General features: G+C 41.5%; 2 protein-coding genes across 2 annotated transcripts in view; one reads left to right on the forward strand and one right to left on the reverse strand.

The window, feature by feature from the left end:
- Positions 1–1,379: 1,379 nt before the first annotated feature.
- On the reverse strand, positions 1,380–15,858 carry POLR3C (RNA polymerase III subunit C). Its single transcript, XM_007459361.1, has 15 exons — positions 15,369–15,858; positions 14,196–14,362; positions 13,038–13,293; positions 12,742–12,927; positions 11,611–11,699; positions 8,201–8,305; positions 7,979–8,071; positions 5,940–6,020; positions 5,651–5,702; positions 5,236–5,296; positions 4,635–4,785; positions 3,786–3,887; positions 3,622–3,671; positions 3,043–3,192; positions 1,380–1,544 (listed from the first exon to the last, which is right to left on the reverse strand). Exons 2-15 carry the CDS (start codon positions 14,340–14,342, stop codon positions 1,463–1,465), a joined length of 1,605 nt encoding a protein of 534 aa, XP_007459423.1. The 5' UTR covers positions 14,343–14,362; positions 15,369–15,858; the 3' UTR covers positions 1,380–1,462.
- A 5-nt stretch (positions 15,859–15,863) lies between these two features.
- RNF115 (ring finger protein 115) overlaps positions 15,864–19,976 on the forward strand; it is a 59,943-nt gene continuing 55,830 nt past the window's right edge. The window contains exon 1 of the mRNA XM_007459362.1: positions 15,864–15,965. Within this exon, the coding sequence (XP_007459424.1) occupies positions 15,864–15,965 (102 nt within the window). The remainder of the gene's footprint in view (positions 15,966–19,976) is intronic.

Below are 19,976 nucleotides of genomic sequence, written 5' to 3' on the forward strand. Positions count from 1 at the left end.
GTTGAAGCCTTCCTCATATTCTGCCTGAGATACTATTACAAGTCTTTAAATAGTCCTGCCTCCACCAATTCATTCTCTACAGTGCGGCCAGAGTGATCTAAAATACAGATCTGCTCATTTTGCTTCCCACTGCTCTCAGGATAAGATAAGCTACTTAACACAGCGTCCTTGCTACACACCCACCAGTCCTTGCCCCTGCCTGTCAATTCTGGTAGGACTTATGCCCTGTTTTTCAGTCACATGTTATTCTCTGTTCCCCCAAGAAACAGGCTCTGCTTCCCTCTGGGATCCTTTTTCCCTTCCACCTGGCAAATCCCCATCTTTCAAAATACAGATTGTGTCACCTTCTCTATGCTCCCTTTCCTGCCTGACCCTTTTCCCCATTGCCTCTGTACATGATACTTTCCCACTATAGCCCCCCCAACACTTCCTTGTATTTATTTGTCTTCCTCCACTAGGCTGTATGCTCAAGGCTATTCATCTTTGCATCCTCAAGGCCTGGGGACATAGCGGGCACATAACTGGTGCTCAGTAAATGATGGTAAGTGCCTTGAAGGCAGAGATGATATTGTATTTATCTTTGTATATTATATCTAGTATAGTGGCTGGCAATTAATTGGCATTCAAATGTTTAATGAATTAGAACATTGGTAAGAGGAAACTGAAGAGATTATAAAACAACACCTGCTTTAAATGAAACTGAAGCTGCTGGGACAAATTATGTCAACTAGATTAGTCATCTATCCATGGTGCTAGGAGAGAGAAGTTAGAATTGCCAGTTTTTAGGAACCATGGTGAAGAGGAAGGCAGTGATTTATTGAGTGCTTACCACATGCCAGGCATTGTGCTAAGTATTTCACATACATAATTTCAGATGTGTTAGAAGCCTGGAGCTGGCAAATGTAACTTTTATCCGTAGATTCTAGTGTGACTGCTTGGGCCAATCCACCTGCTAGCCCTGAAAATAGCTTTTATCCCCCCTCTGTGGTAGTCTTTCACATTCCCTACATTGTGTGTGTGTGTGTGTGTGTGTGTGTGTGTGTGTGTGTGTGTGTGTTTTTAAGATTACAGTTTAACAAAGTAAAGAACAGGTGTAGCCTTTTGAAAATGGAACGAACAGCTTAGGGAGAAGTTTTTCTCACTGTCAGGGATGTTCAAACACAGCCTTAGCTGACTTCTTGGTGGGAACTGATGCATGTGATAGATGATTAATCTAGTTGATTTAAGGTTCTTTCCCCTGCCAAGATTTGATGAGGGTAGAATATAGTGATGATTCTAAAACAGGATCAGCAAACTTAAAAAAATATGTCAAACTCTTTCTGGTGTATTCCGGGTGGTAGGGATAGAGAGAGGGTTTCAGTACAAGAATCTGGAACTTATCCTACTGCAAAGAGTGCATCTAGGCACCTTCTTTATTCTTCCTTCGAATCCCCTCAGATCTTCTGAGGAAGACTCTTCTGGGTCATTGTCTCTTCACGGTGCTCTCGATGTATGACTCCAGCAGGAAGATGGTTTCATCCACCTGGATCTCACAGGCATCCAACCTGAGTGAAAAAGTGAAAGCATTTGCCCACACTGAACATTCATCAGCATATTTAAGATTAGAGGCTGGAGTGGGTGTGGTCATGGAGAATTGCTTGGTTACCCCTGAAAGTACTGGGCGGAAAGCAAGAGAACCAATAGCTCATTCCTCCCACTTACTGAGCATCTCTTATGTGCCAGGTACTGTGGAAATTGCTGAGGATTCAAAAGATAAGGCCTCTGTCCCAGGAGAAGTTACATTCTAACTTGCAATGAGGAGGAAGATAGCACATGTTAAAGGCACAGGTGTAAAAGGACCTAGTGTGTTTTAAAATAGAAGCTGAGAGTGGCTAAGGCTTAAAGTGATTAGGAATAGAAGGGAACACTTCATCAACCTGATAAAAGCCATCTGTGAAAAACCCACACCTAGCATCATACTTCGTGGTGAAAGACAAAGCTTTCCTCCTGTGATCAGGAACAAGACAAGATGTCTGCTTTTACTTCCATTCAACATTTTACTGGAAGTTCTAGTCTGGAAATTAGACAAGAAAAACAAATAAAAGGCATCCAGATTGAAAAGGAAGAAGTAAAGCTATTTCTAATTCACAGATGACATGATCTTATATACAGAAAAAGCTCAAAGGATCCACAAAAAACCTACCACAGCTAATAAATGAATTTAGCAAAATTATAGGATATAAAATCAAAACACAAAAATCAGTTCTATTTCTATACACTGGCAATGAACAATTCAAAAATGAAATTTAAGAAAACACTAAAACAATTGCTTAGGAATAAATCTAACAAACAAGTGCAAGACGAATACCAAAAACGACAAAACTCATTGAAAGAGACAAAGGAAGACCTAAGTAAATGGAAAGACCTTCCATGTTCATGAGTTGGAAGATTTAGTATCATTAAGAAAGCAATACTCCACAGAGTGATCTACAGATTCAAAGCAAAATCCCTATGAAGGTCAACGGTGAGCAGTGAAAGGAAATGAGGAGGAAGAGATAGGCTGTTATGAGACTGTGAAAAAGGCCTTATATGTTACGCCAAGGAGTCTGGTCTTTATACTGTAAACAAGGAGTCAATATAGCATTTAAAGCAGAAGAGTGATATTGTCAATCACTTTAAAGATACTAACTATGAAAGCATTATAAGAAATGGTTTGAAGCAGGAGGTGATTTGCAAAGGTCTGGCAAAGAGGTGAGGAGGGCCTGCATGGGAGGCAAGATGAAAGGCCAGATTTGGGACACATTATTGAAGTAAAATCAGCAGCTCTGGTGAAGGAAAGAGGGTGTGTGTGGGTGGGGGGTGGCTGGTGAGCGAGGAGAAGCTGAACATGTCTTCAGAGTTTTTAGCTTACGGAAATAGTTGTCTTAAATTCTGTTAATTGAGGTGGGGAAGAAGAGAGTGAGTTTCGGTTTCCTCACCTTAAGTTGGAGGGGTAGCAGGATATCAAGATGGATTTGTCTGCAAGGTATTTTGACACATACGTTTGAAGTTTATGATGCTTACTTGTTGACATTACGTTTCAGGGTCTCTAGCTGCTGGCGTTCAGGGGCTGTGATCATCTCCTCTATTTCTTGTAGCTGTGCCTCCTCTGCACCTGTAGCCTGCATAGATGCAATGATGGCTTCTACCCTCTGAGACTTTTCCAGTAGACGCCTGTCAGACAAACGCAACTCTGAGGCATGTCCTCTAGCCTTGGAGATTCTTTTATCCCATAGCCCTGGGGCATAGCTCCCCCTTTTACCATGTTCCTGGTCAAAGTGGATAATGTCACTCTCTAAGGAAGGACATTTTCTACAAGCTTAATTAGAAATGTGACTTCACTCCTGAAACTCTTGCTGCCTCTCATTTGTACTTAAAGTTTGGTGCCAGTTTATACGTTGCTCATAAATTTAATCTGCAAAATTATTTCACTGGGGACATACAAGAAAAGTGTATACTAATGCATCTTTATGCCAACCTAAGCCAATAATTCAGTGCAACCAGACTGCTTATTGTCTCTGTTGGTTTCCACTTCTATAGGAAATTTCCCCATAAGCCTTTTGGCCTTGTAAAATGTAATTACTCAACGAAAATGTTACTCACTTGTTTTCTTTGGTTTCAAATTGCCTCCTTTCTATCAAGTTGGCAACACTCTGAGGGGAGAGAAGACAAGAAATGCACACAGTTCTATTTAAGCAGCTCAGGCAAAATGGCTAAAGGGGGCATGAAGGTGAGACATCTCTGTGGATGGACTGGGGAGGAGTTACCTTGTAGCATCTGTGCAGCAACATTCGGGCAGCTGACAGGATGTTCACAGTATATAAATAGAAGGTCCTGGATGGGGCATGGTCTGGTGTTTTGGGAATTTCCTATTTGTCCATAGAAAGAAAAATAAGACTTTATACTTTTCTTCAGAACTGGCAAAGTAAACACCTGTCCCGTCTGGAGCTACTCAGCCCTCTCTTTCACTTATACTTTCCCTCTTCCCCAGTCATACAGCATCTGTGTTTAAGGTACAATCAGCCACATGGAGGGTTGGGCTGCCCTGTTTTTTCCATTTGACTGTCAACAACCTGAGTGGGGAAGAAAGAGAAGGCACTTAACATTTACTAAGCAACTCTTATGTGCCAGGTAGATCGTATCTGATCTTACAACAAACCATATTGTCTCTGTTACCACCATCCATCACCATTTTGTAGAGGGGAAAAAAGATGGTAGGTAATTTGCTCAGTGTAACTGGGTAAGAGGCAGAGCTGTGATTCTGACTCCAAAATCCATTCTGTTTCCTCATAGGGTATACTACACGGCTCTGCATGTAGTGATGACCCGATAGATTTAATCTACAATAAACTTAAGGCTCGAGGAAAGGACAAATCACACGGACTAGGAATTAAAGAAAAAAGGGTAGGGTGATTCTGGGGTAATTTCTTGGCGATGCCTCTTTCTTACAAGGCCAGTTAAAGCTCCACAGTTATCTTTCAAGTGCTTGCTATGTCTTTGTTAATCTTTTTTTTTTCTGTCTCAGAGCTGGATATGGTTTGTTTGGGGTTCAGAATGTTTGCTTCAGGAGTTTCTCTCATCCTAGGTCAGCTCTGCTGGTTGGTGATTACTGTTACCTGGAGTGATATGAAATTTTCTGAGAGCATTTTATAAAGCATATCCTTTGCCTCCTTTGCTGGAATCATTGCAAAGTCTTCTACCTGTTTCTGCTCCAGGTGTTTCTTTTGTAAAACTAGACGGAATATTCTGGCACAGCGAGACCCAAATCTGTAAAGGAATAAAGAAAGCAAATGGCATGCTGACGTAGATTAGCTTTAGCTCTTAGTCACAGACGGTGCTTGTTCGGTTTCCATGTGTGGAGACAGGACCAGAGAGGAACAGCAATCGGAGAATTCCTTCATAACTCCACAGACTGATGATAATACTGCTAATCGTAAGAGTCACCAACTGCTGACTCACTTGAATGCCTCAGTTCCTGCATTTTAAGTAAAGGCTTTAGGAAGGATGGTTAATTGGCATCACTGGGAATTAAGCAGCAGGGTATTTAGGGTAAAGAGCTGTAGTAGGTGGGATCCATAGCAGTCCAGTGGAAAATGGGGCAAGATGTGCCAAGGTGTGTCTATATTGGTTACTGACATAATGACCAAGTCACTTGTTCAAATGGGGTGTGGAAAGGAAGTATCTGACCCCCAACCCCAATCAGGGTGACCCCCTTACCTCTCTTGTATGACCGACTCCAGAGTGGCTGTGGCTAGAGATCCTAGAGCCTTATGTAGGTCTTTATGTAGAGGGTTAAGGTTACTCCGTAATGTTTTGGCCTGGTCATTGTGATCTTAGTTTTATCCCTGAGTCTTTAATTTAAAACTTAAATACTATTTTGTTTTTCACACTAGTCTCATTTATGGTATGTAAGTATTTCAAAACCTTAATTAACTAAGGTGCTTAAGTCAGAGTTTTACTTAACTAAAATTTGGTTAGTTAAAAGTCCCTTTCACTTCTTTATCATCAATGTTTTAGTTCAATTTTCTAACTTACTTAGTATACTAAATATCATCAAATCTTTTCTAAGTCACCATTCTGTTTCATAGTTCACGCTGCCTGACTGTAAGGAAATAACCACCCATAAGGATACTGATGACATACATTCCTCCACCACTGTCGCCAGACTTTCCAACAAACTCAAGCTATTAAAAAAAAGAAAAAAAAAAAAAAAAAAAGAGAGCGTGTGTTATTTGAATGGAAAGTCCAGTGATCCTGTTTCCAAAAGAGCAAATCTGGCCAAGAGTCTGCAGCAAGAAGCCCTCCTATCAGATGGTAGAGAAATTGTCTGAGCTGGCTAGGTAGAGAATGAGGCTGCAGAAGACTGAGAGCAGGCAAAAATTAATCGTAAATACAGCAGAAAAAAGAAGGAAAAGACTTACTGGATCATCTGCCAGCAGAGTGAGATACTGATCAAGAACTTGCTTAGAGATGTTATAGCCAACAGGTAGGGATCTGAAGATCTATGGAGCAAAAGGTACAGTGAAAATGGGTCTGGGAACTTAGAACTGCTGACATTGCTGAAATAAAGATGTTCTAATTTTAGATATCACAAGTATAAAAATGTCCAAAAGCACAGCAGCATTGTTGGTAAGAGTAAAAAACAAGAAACAATTCGCATGTCCAGTAATAAGGAATTTATTAAAATAAAGTACATCATGGCCATTAAGTGGAATATGATACGGCCATTATAAAGAATGAGGCAGATCTAAAAATACTGACATGAAAAGAAAATTTACATATACTGTCATATGAAAGAAGCTACTTTAGAACAGTACACAGAGTATAACCCCATATTTTTTTGTTGTTAAAAAATATAGGGCTTCCCTGGTGGCACAGTGGTTGAGAATCTGCCTGCCAATGCAGCGGACACAAGTTCGAGCCCTGGTCTGGGAAGATCCCACATGTTGCGGAGCAACTGGGCCTGTGAGCCACAACTACTGAGCCTGCGCGTCTGGAGCCTGTGCTCCGCAACAAGAGAGGCTGAGATAGTGAGAGGCCCGCGCACTGCGATGATGAGTGGCCCCCGCTTGCCACAACTAGAGAAAGCCCTCGCACAGAAACGAAGACCCAACACAGCCATAAAAAAAATATATATATATATATATATATACATTTATGTGAGACTATACATATAAAAAAGTCTGAATAAAGATATGTACCAAACTACTGACAAGGATCTCTGGGGCTGGGATTATGCAAAACTATATATTTATTTAAACTGGGGTATGTTACACACAAGAAGCACAGATCTTAAGGGTACAGTTTGATGAGTATTGACAATTGTATATGCCCACATAACTACCATCTGCAAGATATAGAACATGCCTGGCATTGCTGAAAGTTTGGGGAACTACAAGTTTAAAAAAATTATACATTTCTATGCTGTTTGAATACAGGTCATGTAATTACTTTTGTCATCAGAAAAAAACTTGTATTTAAATTTTGTTATATAGTAAGCTACAAAAATTTTAAATAATATAAAAATATAATAACTATATTTAATGTGGATAAATATTAGTATAATTACAAAATAGTATAATTATAAATAAAACATTTGAAATATTAAATATTAATTTTTCAATAAACAAAACTTAATAAACAAAGCATTTAAAACAAATTTAAAATATACAAAATATATTGAAAAAAACAAATATAAGGGGCCATATAATGTCCTGAGCACCAAGGCTCAGATTCCAAACAGTGGATTCTTGGAACAATTAAGAATAACTTATACTATACATATATATACACACACAATGAAATACTACTCAGCCATGGACAGACCTTGAGATTATCATACTAAATGAAGTCAGAAAGACAAATACCATACGGTATCACTTCTATGTAGAATCTAAAATATGACACAAATGAATTTATCTACAAAACAGAAACAGACTCATAGACATAGAGAACACACTTGTGGTTGCCAAGGGGGAGGTGGGTGGGGGAGGAATGGATTGGGATTTTGGGATTAGCAGATGTAAACTATTATATATAGAATGGATAAACAACAAGGTCCTACTGTATAGTACATGGAACTATATTCAATATCCTGCGATAAACCATAATGGAAAAGAATATGGAAAAGAATGTATATATGTATAACTGAATTACTTTGCTGTACAGCAGAAATTAACATAACATTGTAAATCAACTATACTTCAATAAAATAAATTAAAAATAAAAAAAAGAATTACTTATACTTTGACTAAGGTAATGGTTAAGGTTTTTAAAGGTTGAATTCCCAAGAGACCAAATATTTCAGTAGCCACCACCTGAGAATAATCCCCGTCCCTCCTCAAATAGCAAAAACCCTTCCTTTCAAGGTTCAGACCTCAACCTAATCGCAGGCTCTATGTATAATAATTATTATATCCAACAGCCTGTCAGAAAACTAGTACAAGAACATGAAGCTCACCTCGTTGGAAGACAATGGCTGGGTGAAGGGGGCACTAGAGGAAGTGGTAATCTCACTCATCCGGAGCATGGTCCGCACGATCTCGCTGCTGGTCTGGGTTTGAAAAGTGAACTGGAAATCAGAATTCACTCTGCTGTGCTGGCTCTGGCTATATGCCAATGGCCACATCTGCAAATAAGTGAATATTCCTGATAGCCACTGTCCCACCCACTTAGATATCACCTGGTCCATCCTGTTGGCAACTGCACTGACAATGCCTTGGTCACGGAAGTGCTGGTGGAATCTGTCAAGGTTGGCCTGCCAATAAATCCCATCATCTGGAACGGGCTGAGGAAGAGAAAAGGATTAGAGAGAAACATTTAGATACAATGAAGCGTTTTCTAGTGAGAAGCTTGGATTTGACTGTTCACCATTTCTTTTCCTATATAGTAGCAACGAAATTGGTTGGAGGAAAAAACCATTCAACCATGTGGATTTAGTGCCTCTACAATGACAAATTCACAGCCCCCAACTTCAAACAGATTCTCTTTGCTTACCTCGAATCTTTGTCTATTTTAACTCTTTTCCAGTATTCTCGAATCTCCCATTTGCCCCTCCCTTCTCTCTCAGCAGATGACCTTGCTTCTTATTTCAGAGAGCAAATAGAAGCCATTAGGCCAGAACTCATTCAGCGTGGTGCACACACCCCCACCACATTTCTTTATTTAAAAAAAATTTGAGCTTCTCAAAGAGTTGGTCATCCCAGCTGTATCCCCATCCACAGATTTACTCAACCCATTTCCACCGTTACACTGAAATGCCAAAGTCCCTGAGGAACCTGTTGCTAAGTTCAAAGAATACTGTCTAGTTCCAATCTTATTTGATCTTTCTAAAGCATATGACATGGTTGGACATTTTCTCCTTAACTCTATGTGGCCCCTTGGACTTTATGACACCATTCTTTCTTGGTGCTCCTAACCACTCTGGCTACCCTTCCTCAGTCCCCACAGATTCCTTTTCAGGATCCCATCTATAAATACTGGTGCTCCCCAAGGGTTCTGTCCACAGCCCTCTTTTCTTTTCACTCTACATATTCTACTTAGGTGACTTAATCTGCTCTCAAGGTTTCAACTGTTTCAAGTCTATTACTTAATTCTAGAAATCGCTATTAAGTTCCAGGTGCATAGACTCAACTGCCTACTTCCACCTGTGCCTTAAAACTGTTCTTTTAAGTTTTCAGCTAACTACACTACAACCAACCCAGTTTCTTTTTTTTTTTTTTTTTTTTTTTTTGCGGTACGCGGGCCTCTCACTATTGTGGCCTCTCCCGTTGTGGAGCACAGGCTCCGGATGCGCAGGCTCAGCAGCCATGGGTCACGGGCCCAGCCGCTCTGCGGCATGTGGGATCTTCCCAGACTGGGGCACGAACCCGTGTCCCCTGCATCAGCAGGCGGACTCTCAACCACTGAACGACCAGGGAAGCCCCCAACCCAGTTTCTTAGCTAGAAACTTGAATATCATCCCTAACCCCTTGCTCTCCCTTATCTACTATCCAATTACCCAGTTCTATCTATTCTTTTTTTTTTAATTTATTTTTTAATTTTTGGCTGTGTTGGGTCTTCGTTGCTGCAAGTGGGCTTTCTCTAGTTACGGCGAGCGGGGGCTACTTTGTTGCAGTGCGCGGGCTTCTCATTGTGGTGGCTTCTCTCATTGCAGAGTACGGGCTCTAAGCGCGTGGGCTTCAGTAGTTGTGGCTCGCGGGCTCTAGAGTGCAGGCTCAGTAGTTGTGGTGCATGGGCTTATTTGCTCCGTGGCATGCAGGATCTTCCAGGACCAGGGCTTGAACCGATGTCCCCTGCATTGGCAGGCAGATTCTTAACCACTGCGCCACCAAGGAAGCCCCCTATCTATTCTTTATATTAATCAGAAGTCTACTTTTCTTTATCCTGACTGTCATTACCTTATTTCAGGCTCTAATCTTGACTCACCTGGATTACTACAGTAGCCTCCTAACTGTTTTTCATTTTTCTTTTTCATATAGTGGACACTATAAAAAAGGGAAACTGGGTTTTCTGCATTTGATCTTGTTCCTTTTGCATCGTTCTCCCCATTTCTCATAGAGCAGTGCTTCTTTTTACCTTTTGGGCTCACAGTTCCCCTGAAGAATCTGAAGAAAGCTATGGAGTGCTCTATAGAAAAATGCATAGTACAGGTGGACTCTCTGAAATGCATCCATGGAGTTGTACAAGTTATAAACCACTGTACTATAGTAATATTTCTAAAATGTAAATCTAGCCACTTCATTCACCTGCCTAAAATTCATCAATGGCTCCCTAATGTCTTCAGGATGAAGTCCAAACTTCTTAGTTAGTCAATCAAGAAATATTTATTGATGTCTTGCAAGTATTCCAGGTGCCAGGGACAAGATACTGTCCTTAAAGCGTTTATAGTCTATTGGGAGTACAGAGACAAACACTTGTACAAATAATAAGTAATTTCAGCTACTTATAAATGCTGTGAAGATGAAATGCGAAAATGTGGTAGAGACTGCAGTAGAGGGTGGGCAATGGTGCTTGAGCTCTAAGAAAGTAGCATTTGAGCTGAGATCGGAATGATGAAAAAGAGGCAACTACATGAAGATCTGAGGGAAAAGTATTTGAAGCAGAAGAAATCCTAAGGGCAAAAGACTGAAGACTAGAAAAGAGTATGATACATTTGAAGGATGGAAAAAATGATAGAAGCTGGAACATAGTGAATGACAGAGTAGGAAGAGCTGAGGTTGGAGAGCCTTGTCTCCAGCAGATCATGTAAAGACCCAGCTCATGTAAGGCTTCATAATCCATAGTAAAGAACTGGATTTCTTCTAAGAGTAATGGGAAGCTATTAAAGGAGTCAAAAATCAGTGATGTGTTGGGATTTTTTAAAAAGAACAATTTAGAAAGTCATTTTGGCTCTTAAGTAGGTATGAATGCAGGTAGGGAGACCACTTAGGAGAGTGTTGGCAAAGTCTTGACTACAGTGATAATGGTTTGGACTAGGGTGATGGCAGTGGAAACGATAAGAAATAGTTGGATTTCAATTATTTTTAGAAATTGGGTTGACAGGTTTTACTGTGAGATCAGAGGGCTCCTAGGACTTTGGCCCAAGCAAATGGTGTCCTGGGTGGTTGGCCTTGGTGGTGTCCCTAAGATGAGGAAAGCTTAGGAGGGAGTAGATATCAGGGAGCAGGAAATCAATTACTCTGTTTTAGCCATACTACTTTTGAGATGCTTATCAGATGTTTTTACAGGGATGCTGAGAAGGCATTTGAATATAAGAGCTCAGGCCTATACGTATCTTTCTAAACTCATTTATCACCACTCATCCCCATGGGTCTCTATGGTCCAGTCACACTGACCAATTTAAACTTTTTCTAGGCCCTTTTTCTGCCTAATCTATTACCTCTGTCCAATGACTGAAGTAAGTTAAGCCTCAGAAGGGACACAGCAACAGAGTTCACTCTTTGTTAGTCTATCCCTGGCCAATATTTAATGAAGTTCATAATCCTATTACTTCTCGATCCAAGAATGTTTAAGCTCTTTTGGAGCTTGTCATCTTAGTGCTCTTTCTGGCTTGCCTCAGGGTGAGGACTCCTAACCAAGAAGCCTCATTACCTCTTTGTTATCTGTGGTATGTTTTGGTCTCTTGGCCTTGGGCTCCCCAGTTGCATCTTCGTCAGATGATCTCCTCCTTTTACCTTTCCCTGCCAAACAAAACAGTTGCACAGTTAGGCTACATCTCATATGATAACAGGAAATGACCAAAGGTGAAAGCAGGTGTCTCTATCCCAAAGACATCTGTAGCTACCTCTAGGTTAGAGATGTTGAGGAGACTGAGGAACTACAAGAAATTCAAGTTAATGATGAAGTCATCTGAAACTCAACAAGTTCAAAAAGAAATTCATAGTCTTTCTCCCTCAAACTGCTCCTGCTCCAATGCTTCCTTTCACAGTGAACGGTACCAACATCCTCCCACATACTCAAGTCAGACACACAGATGTCATTCTTGATTTCTGTCTTCCTCACCCTTCCTATGTCTAATTTTTCACTGGTTTGTGAAAAATTGCCCCATCCTTTCTACAGACAGAAACATATTTAAAAAATTCCAATTAGATCATGTTACTTCCTTTAAAATCCTTTAGTAGTCCTTTGCTCTTAGGATAAAGAACAGGTGCTTTATGAGGTCTTGCATGATCTAGCCCCTAACTGTCTGTCTAACCTTAACTTATGGCTCGCTTTCCTTTCCTCACTGTACTTTAACTACACTGATCTTCTTTTACTTTCTCAAATTCCTATTTTTTTTCCTCACTACATACTATTCCCTTTGCCAAAAATGCTTATCCTCTGTACCCCTTCATACCTTACCTCACTGGTTGGCTCCTACTTCTGCTTCAAATCTTAGTTCAAATGCCACTTTCTCCAAGTAGCATGTGCCCAAATCCCCAGGTAAATCTGGTCCCCTGTTATATATTTTCATAACACCCCATATTTTACCTTCATAGTACTTATTGCAGTTTGTTAGTTATATATCCATCAGGCTATTTGATTAATGTAAGCCTCCTATACTAGACTTAAGCCCCATAAGGGCAGGGACCATAATGGTTTTTTCATCTCTTTATACCACAGTATCTGGCATAGAGTAAATCCTTGGTAACTGCTTAATTGATTGAGTCATTCATTTAACAATCATTAAGGAAGAATCTACAATTAGGTCAAATCACAGATCTAGGGGCCAAAATTCCTTACCTATCAAGCTCAGTTTAGGAACCAGGTACATGTCCTTTTCATTGATGACAAGAGTGGGGGCAGGTGGCGGTGGCCCAGGGTCTGAATTCTCAGTGGCAGGCACCAAGGGGCAACGCTGCACGAAGTGTGTGTCTGCTAGTCGCACAAATGTGTTTGAGACCTCAGCATAGTCCATGGTCTTGCCATCTGTACGACAGGAGGAAAGAGGCAAGTGAGATGGCCTCAGATAGCTAAGGGTCCTTTCCTGCAGCCAGCCAATCTATGCTTTTGCTAACAGCTGTGGATACAGTACTGACCCTCCATAGTCTCTGTGAGCCGATCTGCTACTTTCTTCACAACAGCTGACATTGCCATCTTGCCATTCAACAGGAGCTCCTCAACAATCAGCTCGCCAGTGTCACTATACAGTGTTTTGGCAGTATAGATGTACCGGGGATACCTAAGCATTCGCAACACCCGGCTGCACTGGGCTTCATACTCTACCACACCACGTTTGTTCACCTGATATATCACCAGGTTATGCTGGATGAGGACACAAAGGGCTTTTTTTACCTAGAGAAAACACAGAAGAAAGAGAAGAAAAATCTGAAGATGCAGCTCATTATTGCTGGCAATTTTTGTCCAACAGTTTCCTAAACATCAGGAGATGGCTGGAATCTCTGTGTGTCTTCCCTCTCTCCATTGGAATAGCTAATAAGAAGCGAATGTCAATGGAAGAAATCAGGAAGAGTCCTTGCTATGATGCTCATATTTCCTCTGATCTTTATCTTTCAAAGTACAATTTACTTCCCCTCTGTTATTCTTTTTTTTTAATTAATTAATTAATTTTTGGCTGCATTTGGGTCTTCCTGCTGCACATGGGCTTTCTCTAGTTGTGGTGAGCGGGGGCTACTCCTCGTTGCGGTACGCGGGCTTCTCATTGTGGTGGCTTCTTTAGTTGCGGAGCACGGGCTTTAGGCTCATGGGCTTCAGTGGTTGTGGCACGCGGGCTCGGCAGTTGTGGCTCGCGGGGTCTAGAGCACAGGCTCAGTACTTGTGGCGCACGGGCTTCATTGCTCCGCGGCATGTGGGATCTTCCCGGACCAGGGCTTGAATCCATGTCCCCGGCATTAGCAGGCGGATTCTTAACCACTGCACCACCAGGGAAGTCCCATCCCCTCTATTATTCTTATTCCTTAAATGCTGTACTGAAATTAATAGACTCATGAATAAATGAAGTATGGCATATGGCATAGGAGGAGCAAAGATTTGCCTCAGAAGCCATGATGAGCCACTTTGAGAAGCAGAACCCTGGGCACTATGTCTCATCATCTTTCCCCTCCCAAATAACACTATTCTGATCCTAGCACAGACTTTGCTTCCTTTTCCATTTTGTGAGGTGGGGAGTAACAATATTCAAAGGTAGGTTAAAGAAATTAATGAAATGGAAGCAAATTACTGTGATCCAAACATACCTGATCCAACGATGTTCCTGTGTCATGGGCAATAACTCTTAGTGGCTGGCTGCCAGTTCTGATTAGGTGGACTCCAATTTTTTCTACGATCTCTCCAAAATGCTCTTGCAGCAACAAAGAACACAGTTTAATTTCTGCTTGAGTCATTGTGCTGAGGAGTCTCAGAGCTAGGAAAAAAAGAAAAAGATGGTATGATGGGAAGTTTTTCTTTTATGTTGGGAGTAGAGCTGCTGAGTGTAAATTCATGTACTTTCTGGAGAGCAATTTGACAGCAGATATATCAAAAGCCTTAAAATCTTGCATATCTTTGACCTAATACTTTTGTTTTGGATATTCTGTTCCAAGGGAACAATAAAAACATGCCACTTTAGAATACTGATATTCTGGAAACAACCTCATAAGTGATTATTTCAATAAATTATGGTATACTCATATAATGGAATACTATGCCAACATTCACAATAAAGTATAATATGTATTAGTGTAGAAAATTGTTCATTACAAAGCAAAATGTAGAGGAAAGTTCAATTACTGTGGAAATAGCCCCATACATATGCATGAAAAAAAAGATTGGAAGATTATATATCAAGTTTATCTTTATGGGATCATGTGTGCTTCTAGTTTTCTTTAAAGAGCGGATGTAGATGGTTTTGCGATCTGTCACAGACCTCAGATTCTATACTTCATTGTTTGAAAGAATTAAGACCACTATTCACAGACTATTGGGACTGAACAGGCACTGACAACTTTGCAAAATAAACTAAGAGGTAAATGAGAGCTTCTCAGCAGGGTGTTTCAAATAGGGGATGAAGTATGTTGTTGGCAGGGCAGTATTTAATTCTGAAATTTCTATTCCTTGACAAGGTATACACAAAAAGAAACAGACATAGTCCACTGTATAATCACTTCCTTATTATCACAAGTGTTATCAAACACTGGTTTGTTCACTTATTTCTCCCAATTCCTCAGAAGCCAAGACTCTGCCTTTCAGTCTCACTATCCCCATCCACAGGTCTTTGGGGAAGCATCCCCAGACCCTCTGCCATCCCCGGAAAGTATTTCCAAGGAGCCCAGCTCCTGGCTCTTCACTTCTTTACCGCAGGTTGCTGTCCCGGACTGGGTCCCTGGGTCCAGAGACAGGGCCACCTCGTTCAGACCGCATTTTCCACTAACCTCTGGGTCAATGCCACGTAACGCCGCCGACTTCCCCACTGCAGCTTCGTACAGCTACCGCTAGCCGCCCGGGCAGAGGGGGAGCCCAAGGTCCTTTCGCGCAGGAGCACGGCCACCGAGGAGGACCGGCAAAGAGGCAAAACATGTGCCGCTCTACCCCAGCGTTTCGGTGGTTTCCGGGGACGCTCTTTCTTTCTTCTCGCTGGGAGATTGGAGGACCGGCGAGGGGCTGTTTGAGGAGCCGGCGGGCGGGCCGCGGCTGGCTGACTCTCCTTCCTGCACCTCTTTGGTGCTGGGAGGCGGGCCTCGAGGTCGCTGTCTGCGCCGCCGCCTCTGTGGGCCGGGCGAACTCACGTGACCCGCGCTGGCTCTGGAGCGGCTGGCAGCACTAAGGAAGTGGCGGCGGCGGCAGAGGCGGCGACAGCAGCTGGGAGGTAGCGACCTGGAGAGCGACCGGCCGGCTGCCCTCTCGGACGGCCGCGGCGAAAGAGAAAAATGGCGGAGGCCTCGGCGGCCGGGGCCGGCGCCGGCGCCGCGGTTGCCGCGCACCGGTTTTTCTGCCACTTTTGCAAGGGCGAGGTCAGCCCCAAACTACCGGTAAGAGCTCTGTGTCCTCTGCGCTCGGGCATCGGCCTGGATTCCTCGCCCCGATATCCCGGAACGGGTCTTAAGCTTCTCGCCCATCCCCGACTCCCCTGACATCGGTCTCCCAAGTGCTTGCTGCCTCCCGGTCGCTGGCCCCAAACCCCGGGCGTCCCGGTCCTGGCTCCGTAACTCCTGCTCGCATGCTCCACCTGCCCCTCACTCTCTCTCCCCTCTTGACCGCCCCCCTCTCCATTTTTTTTTTTTTTTTGGTCTTCTTTAGCAAGTTCTCTTCTGGCATCCCCTCAATTTTCTTGCGCTCTTCACCTTGTCTCCTTTCCACGATGACCTCTCTTTTTCCCCCACTCGATACTCTTTCCGCTGTTGCTTCTCACCTTTCTCTATTTCCTTTTCCACTTTTCACCAGATCCTCCCCTCCCCCATCCTCATTGAAGCAAAATAGCGGATTGCTGAGGATTGTCCTTATTCGGTTGTCTCTAGGGAAGAAAGGAGGAAGAAAGCACGGAAAGAAAGAGAGGGTTGGAAGGTAACTGGGATGGAGAGGGGAATTTTGCTATTCAGGGGTTTCCAGCGTTCTTGTGAAAGTGAAAACAGCAGTGTACTAAGGACTTGCAGACTGCCTGCGCTCCCTATCACTGTTGAAGGAAATGGCTTTAGGAAGAAGGCAGAACATACTGTTTCAACTTGCTTATTTTAGTTGTCATGCTGCCAGTGTCTTTAGCACCACCTGCCTTACCCACCCCTCCTCCCCCGTTCTATCTCTTCACTTAATAGAAAAGATCTAGGACAGAATGCTGGGGACCGCATCATCTGATGTAAAATTGGTTTTCACCACTATCTGCCAGACTGTGTTAGCCCCTAGAGAGGTAGTGCTATGGCTGTGACAAAAAGTGCTTCTGCAGCATGCTAGCCAGCTACAGCACACCAGTCGCACAGGCTGCTTGGGGTTGGGTTATAGCTACCACAGGGAGACCCACCAGGGTGAATGTTAATCCTACCTTTGGCCACATCTTTAGAACTAGTTATGTTTGTTCTTTTCCTTAGAAGTATCTATGTTCAGCCTTAACACAGGGTGCCTGTCTAACAACTTCCCTCAGTGTTTATAGTGGGTCATACAATCTGTAAGAAAGCCTACTAAAGTGTGTCTGTATGTCTTATTTCTTGGAAACACAAATGGAGTCCAGTGAAAAGTGCCTAAAAGTTATTTTAGCCTTTTTCACCTAAAGGTTGTGCGTTTTCGGGCTTTTACAGCATTTTCTTTTCTTCTCTTTTTGCCCGACCGCCAACTTCATAGTTGCAGTGTCATCTACATGCTGTTTTAGTTTTGCTTGCTGATTCGGCTGTGTTTGTGTCTGTGTGCTTTTTGCCATACTTCAGTGCTGAGAAGAGCAGGTGCCTTGTTTTTTTGTCAGCGAACATCAGAGCCTCCAGAATGCTCCCTTACTACTGAGAAGGAGTCTGGAATTCAGCCAGTATGTGTGTGACATGTTGAATGTGATGTCCTATTGAACAGTGTGGCCTCAGCTCTTCTGATCTTTAAGTTGCTGTTCACTGTTTGCCTTTAGGAGTGAGAAAACAGTCTAACTTTCCGCAACTTTTTATATCTTTTCTTCTTACCATCTCAAGTCCTCACTTCAAAGTGCTGTTTAAAAGGGATCATTTGAAAGACTTTTTAGGTGTTTTTCTAAGCCTTAGTTTGATACATGGAGGGGAATTGTTGATCTTTTTAGACTGATTTATTATCTGTCATGCCTGATTTGTAAATTGAGTCCTAAGTGCAACTGAATACTTCCTGCAGACATACCAGGTTCTCTCAGCTGAATGTCCTGGAGGTGCTGAGGAGTATGTGGTTCCTGCCCTTAACCTCACAGTTTTGTTGGAAAAAGTAACAGCTAAGGTGAATGAGGATGGACAATAATGTGCTTTAGAATTCAGAGAGGGGGAGACATGGTAGCATTGGTGATGTGAGGTCGGGGGAGACAGATGAGATGGGATTTAAATTGAGTTTTGAAGGCTAGGTAGAGTTCAGACTGAGGAGACAGCATAGACTGAGGTAGAAAAGGAAGAGTGAGTTGAGGAAGAAGGGAGAAACATTTAGTAAATCATTGTTGCTATGCATTTTTAGGAAAAGTGCAGTGAGGTTAGGAATATAGTTTTGATTTGTGGATGAGCCAGTGAGTTTCATGTTTCATGGCCATTTCTGTATCCTTAACCCTAGACTGTCATCTTGAAAATGTTGATTGTAAGAATGACCAGGTTAGTAAGTGGCTGATTCAGTACAAATCAATCTCTGCTACTGAAAAACCAATTCAGCACTGGTTAGTCAGTAATATTATCATATATATTGGACAACATTGAAGTTTTTTAAAAATAATTTTTTATATAAACTTGGGATTCCCTCACTGTAAGTACTCAGCATTCATTAGGCATGCATTTTTTCTTGAACTGGATCAATGTTGTGGGAAACCTGAATGTTTTTCTGTAGATAGCCAGAATAAAGTTTTTCTTTGTCTGGGGTTAATTTACATCTCAAGAGGGTACTTTGGTGGTAGTTGGATCACAAGATCCATTACCCAGGAGTGTTGCTCTCTCTGAACACCAGAGGCTGGTATTGAGTTTTACATCAGCCTTTAGTGAGCTATTGCTAGGGAGGTTTCTTCACCCAGTCAGTGGGAGGAACTGCTTCAGAGCCATCTCATCTCTTGCCAGTTTATTCACCACATAAAGTCATAATTTTGTTCAGTGGGACTAGGTTGCAAGGTTTTACAATTCTTTATTTCTTTTCCCTTCCCCAATCTTTAGGTTATAGCACTTCATGATACATTTGGAAGTGTACAGGCAATAGCAGTAGCTTGCTCAATGTTCATCCCTGAAACTACCCTTAGGTTTTTATTGTTTTTCTTGTCAGTCCTGCTGCTCTGAAAGATTCACAGGCCCAGCTAACTTCAGTGGCTGTATTAAAAGTTTTTTTTTTTTTTTTTTTTTTTTTTTTTTTTAAAAAAGGTAAAATTTGTTGACCAAAATTTATAGCTGTAGCAGTTTTTTATTTGATCACTACATTATCCTCATGAAAAGGATAGTTTGGTGCACTTTACCAGAGATTTTCTAAGGACCACTTGGAAAGGAGTGATAAAAACTCCTTTGCATTTTCCCCTCAGGTGTTCCCTCAAGTGGTTAAATTACTTGTGAATTTTTTTATTTGCTATTCAGACAGGTCGATTCATTTCATTAGTCAACAAGCATTAATTATCAGATTATCACTACACAAATAAACTCTTTAAAAAAGACTACATCAAAGAAAAATTTAAAAAGTAAAGATGTGGAAGTGATAAAAATAATGATCATATCCACACATAATACTGAGAAATCATGTTGTTTAGCGAAATTGCATTCTTTATGTCTTCCTGTTAAAAAGATTATAAACACCTTTATTCTTTCTTCAACATTCTCATTTTATCTTTATTGCAGCTCCTTATTTGGCTGAGAAAAGACTTATTTATCAACAATAAATTTTGAGCTGTGCAAGCTACCCATTATTATAAGAATTTTTTTTTTTTTTTTTTTTTTTTTTTGGTTATAACTTCTGAGAGAGATTGGAGTGTGTCTGATGCTATGTAGGTTAAGCCACATTTGGTTGAATTAATTTAATTTGATGAAATAACCTCCCTACTCCTAATCCTGATCTGTCCATCTCAGCTTTGTGTGTTTTTGATTTGGATCCTCCCAGATAAGAAGACAAAAGTTTCTTTTAGAAAGAAGATATTAAGAAATGAGGGGGAAATCATGAAGGGAATTTTAGAATGAAAATATATTCAGTGGTATTGTTATCATTAGGTTTCTAAAAAGCCTTTATTCTAGAAGTGAGTAATGATTTAGGAATTTATTTTTTTATTAACAGTGTTTTCCTATTTACAGTGGAAATGGTTTTAGTAAAATTTAGTGAATGTTAAACTTGGATTTTAAAATAAGAGATTTTGATTATATGGTCTGAAGCCCTAGTCTTTC

Source organism: Lipotes vexillifer, unplaced genomic scaffold (genome assembly GCF_000442215.2).
Source record: "Lipotes vexillifer unplaced genomic scaffold, Lipotes_vexillifer_v1.1 scaffold773, whole genome shotgun sequence".
Classification (NCBI taxonomy): Eukaryota; Metazoa; Chordata; class Mammalia; order Artiodactyla; family Lipotidae; genus Lipotes; species Lipotes vexillifer.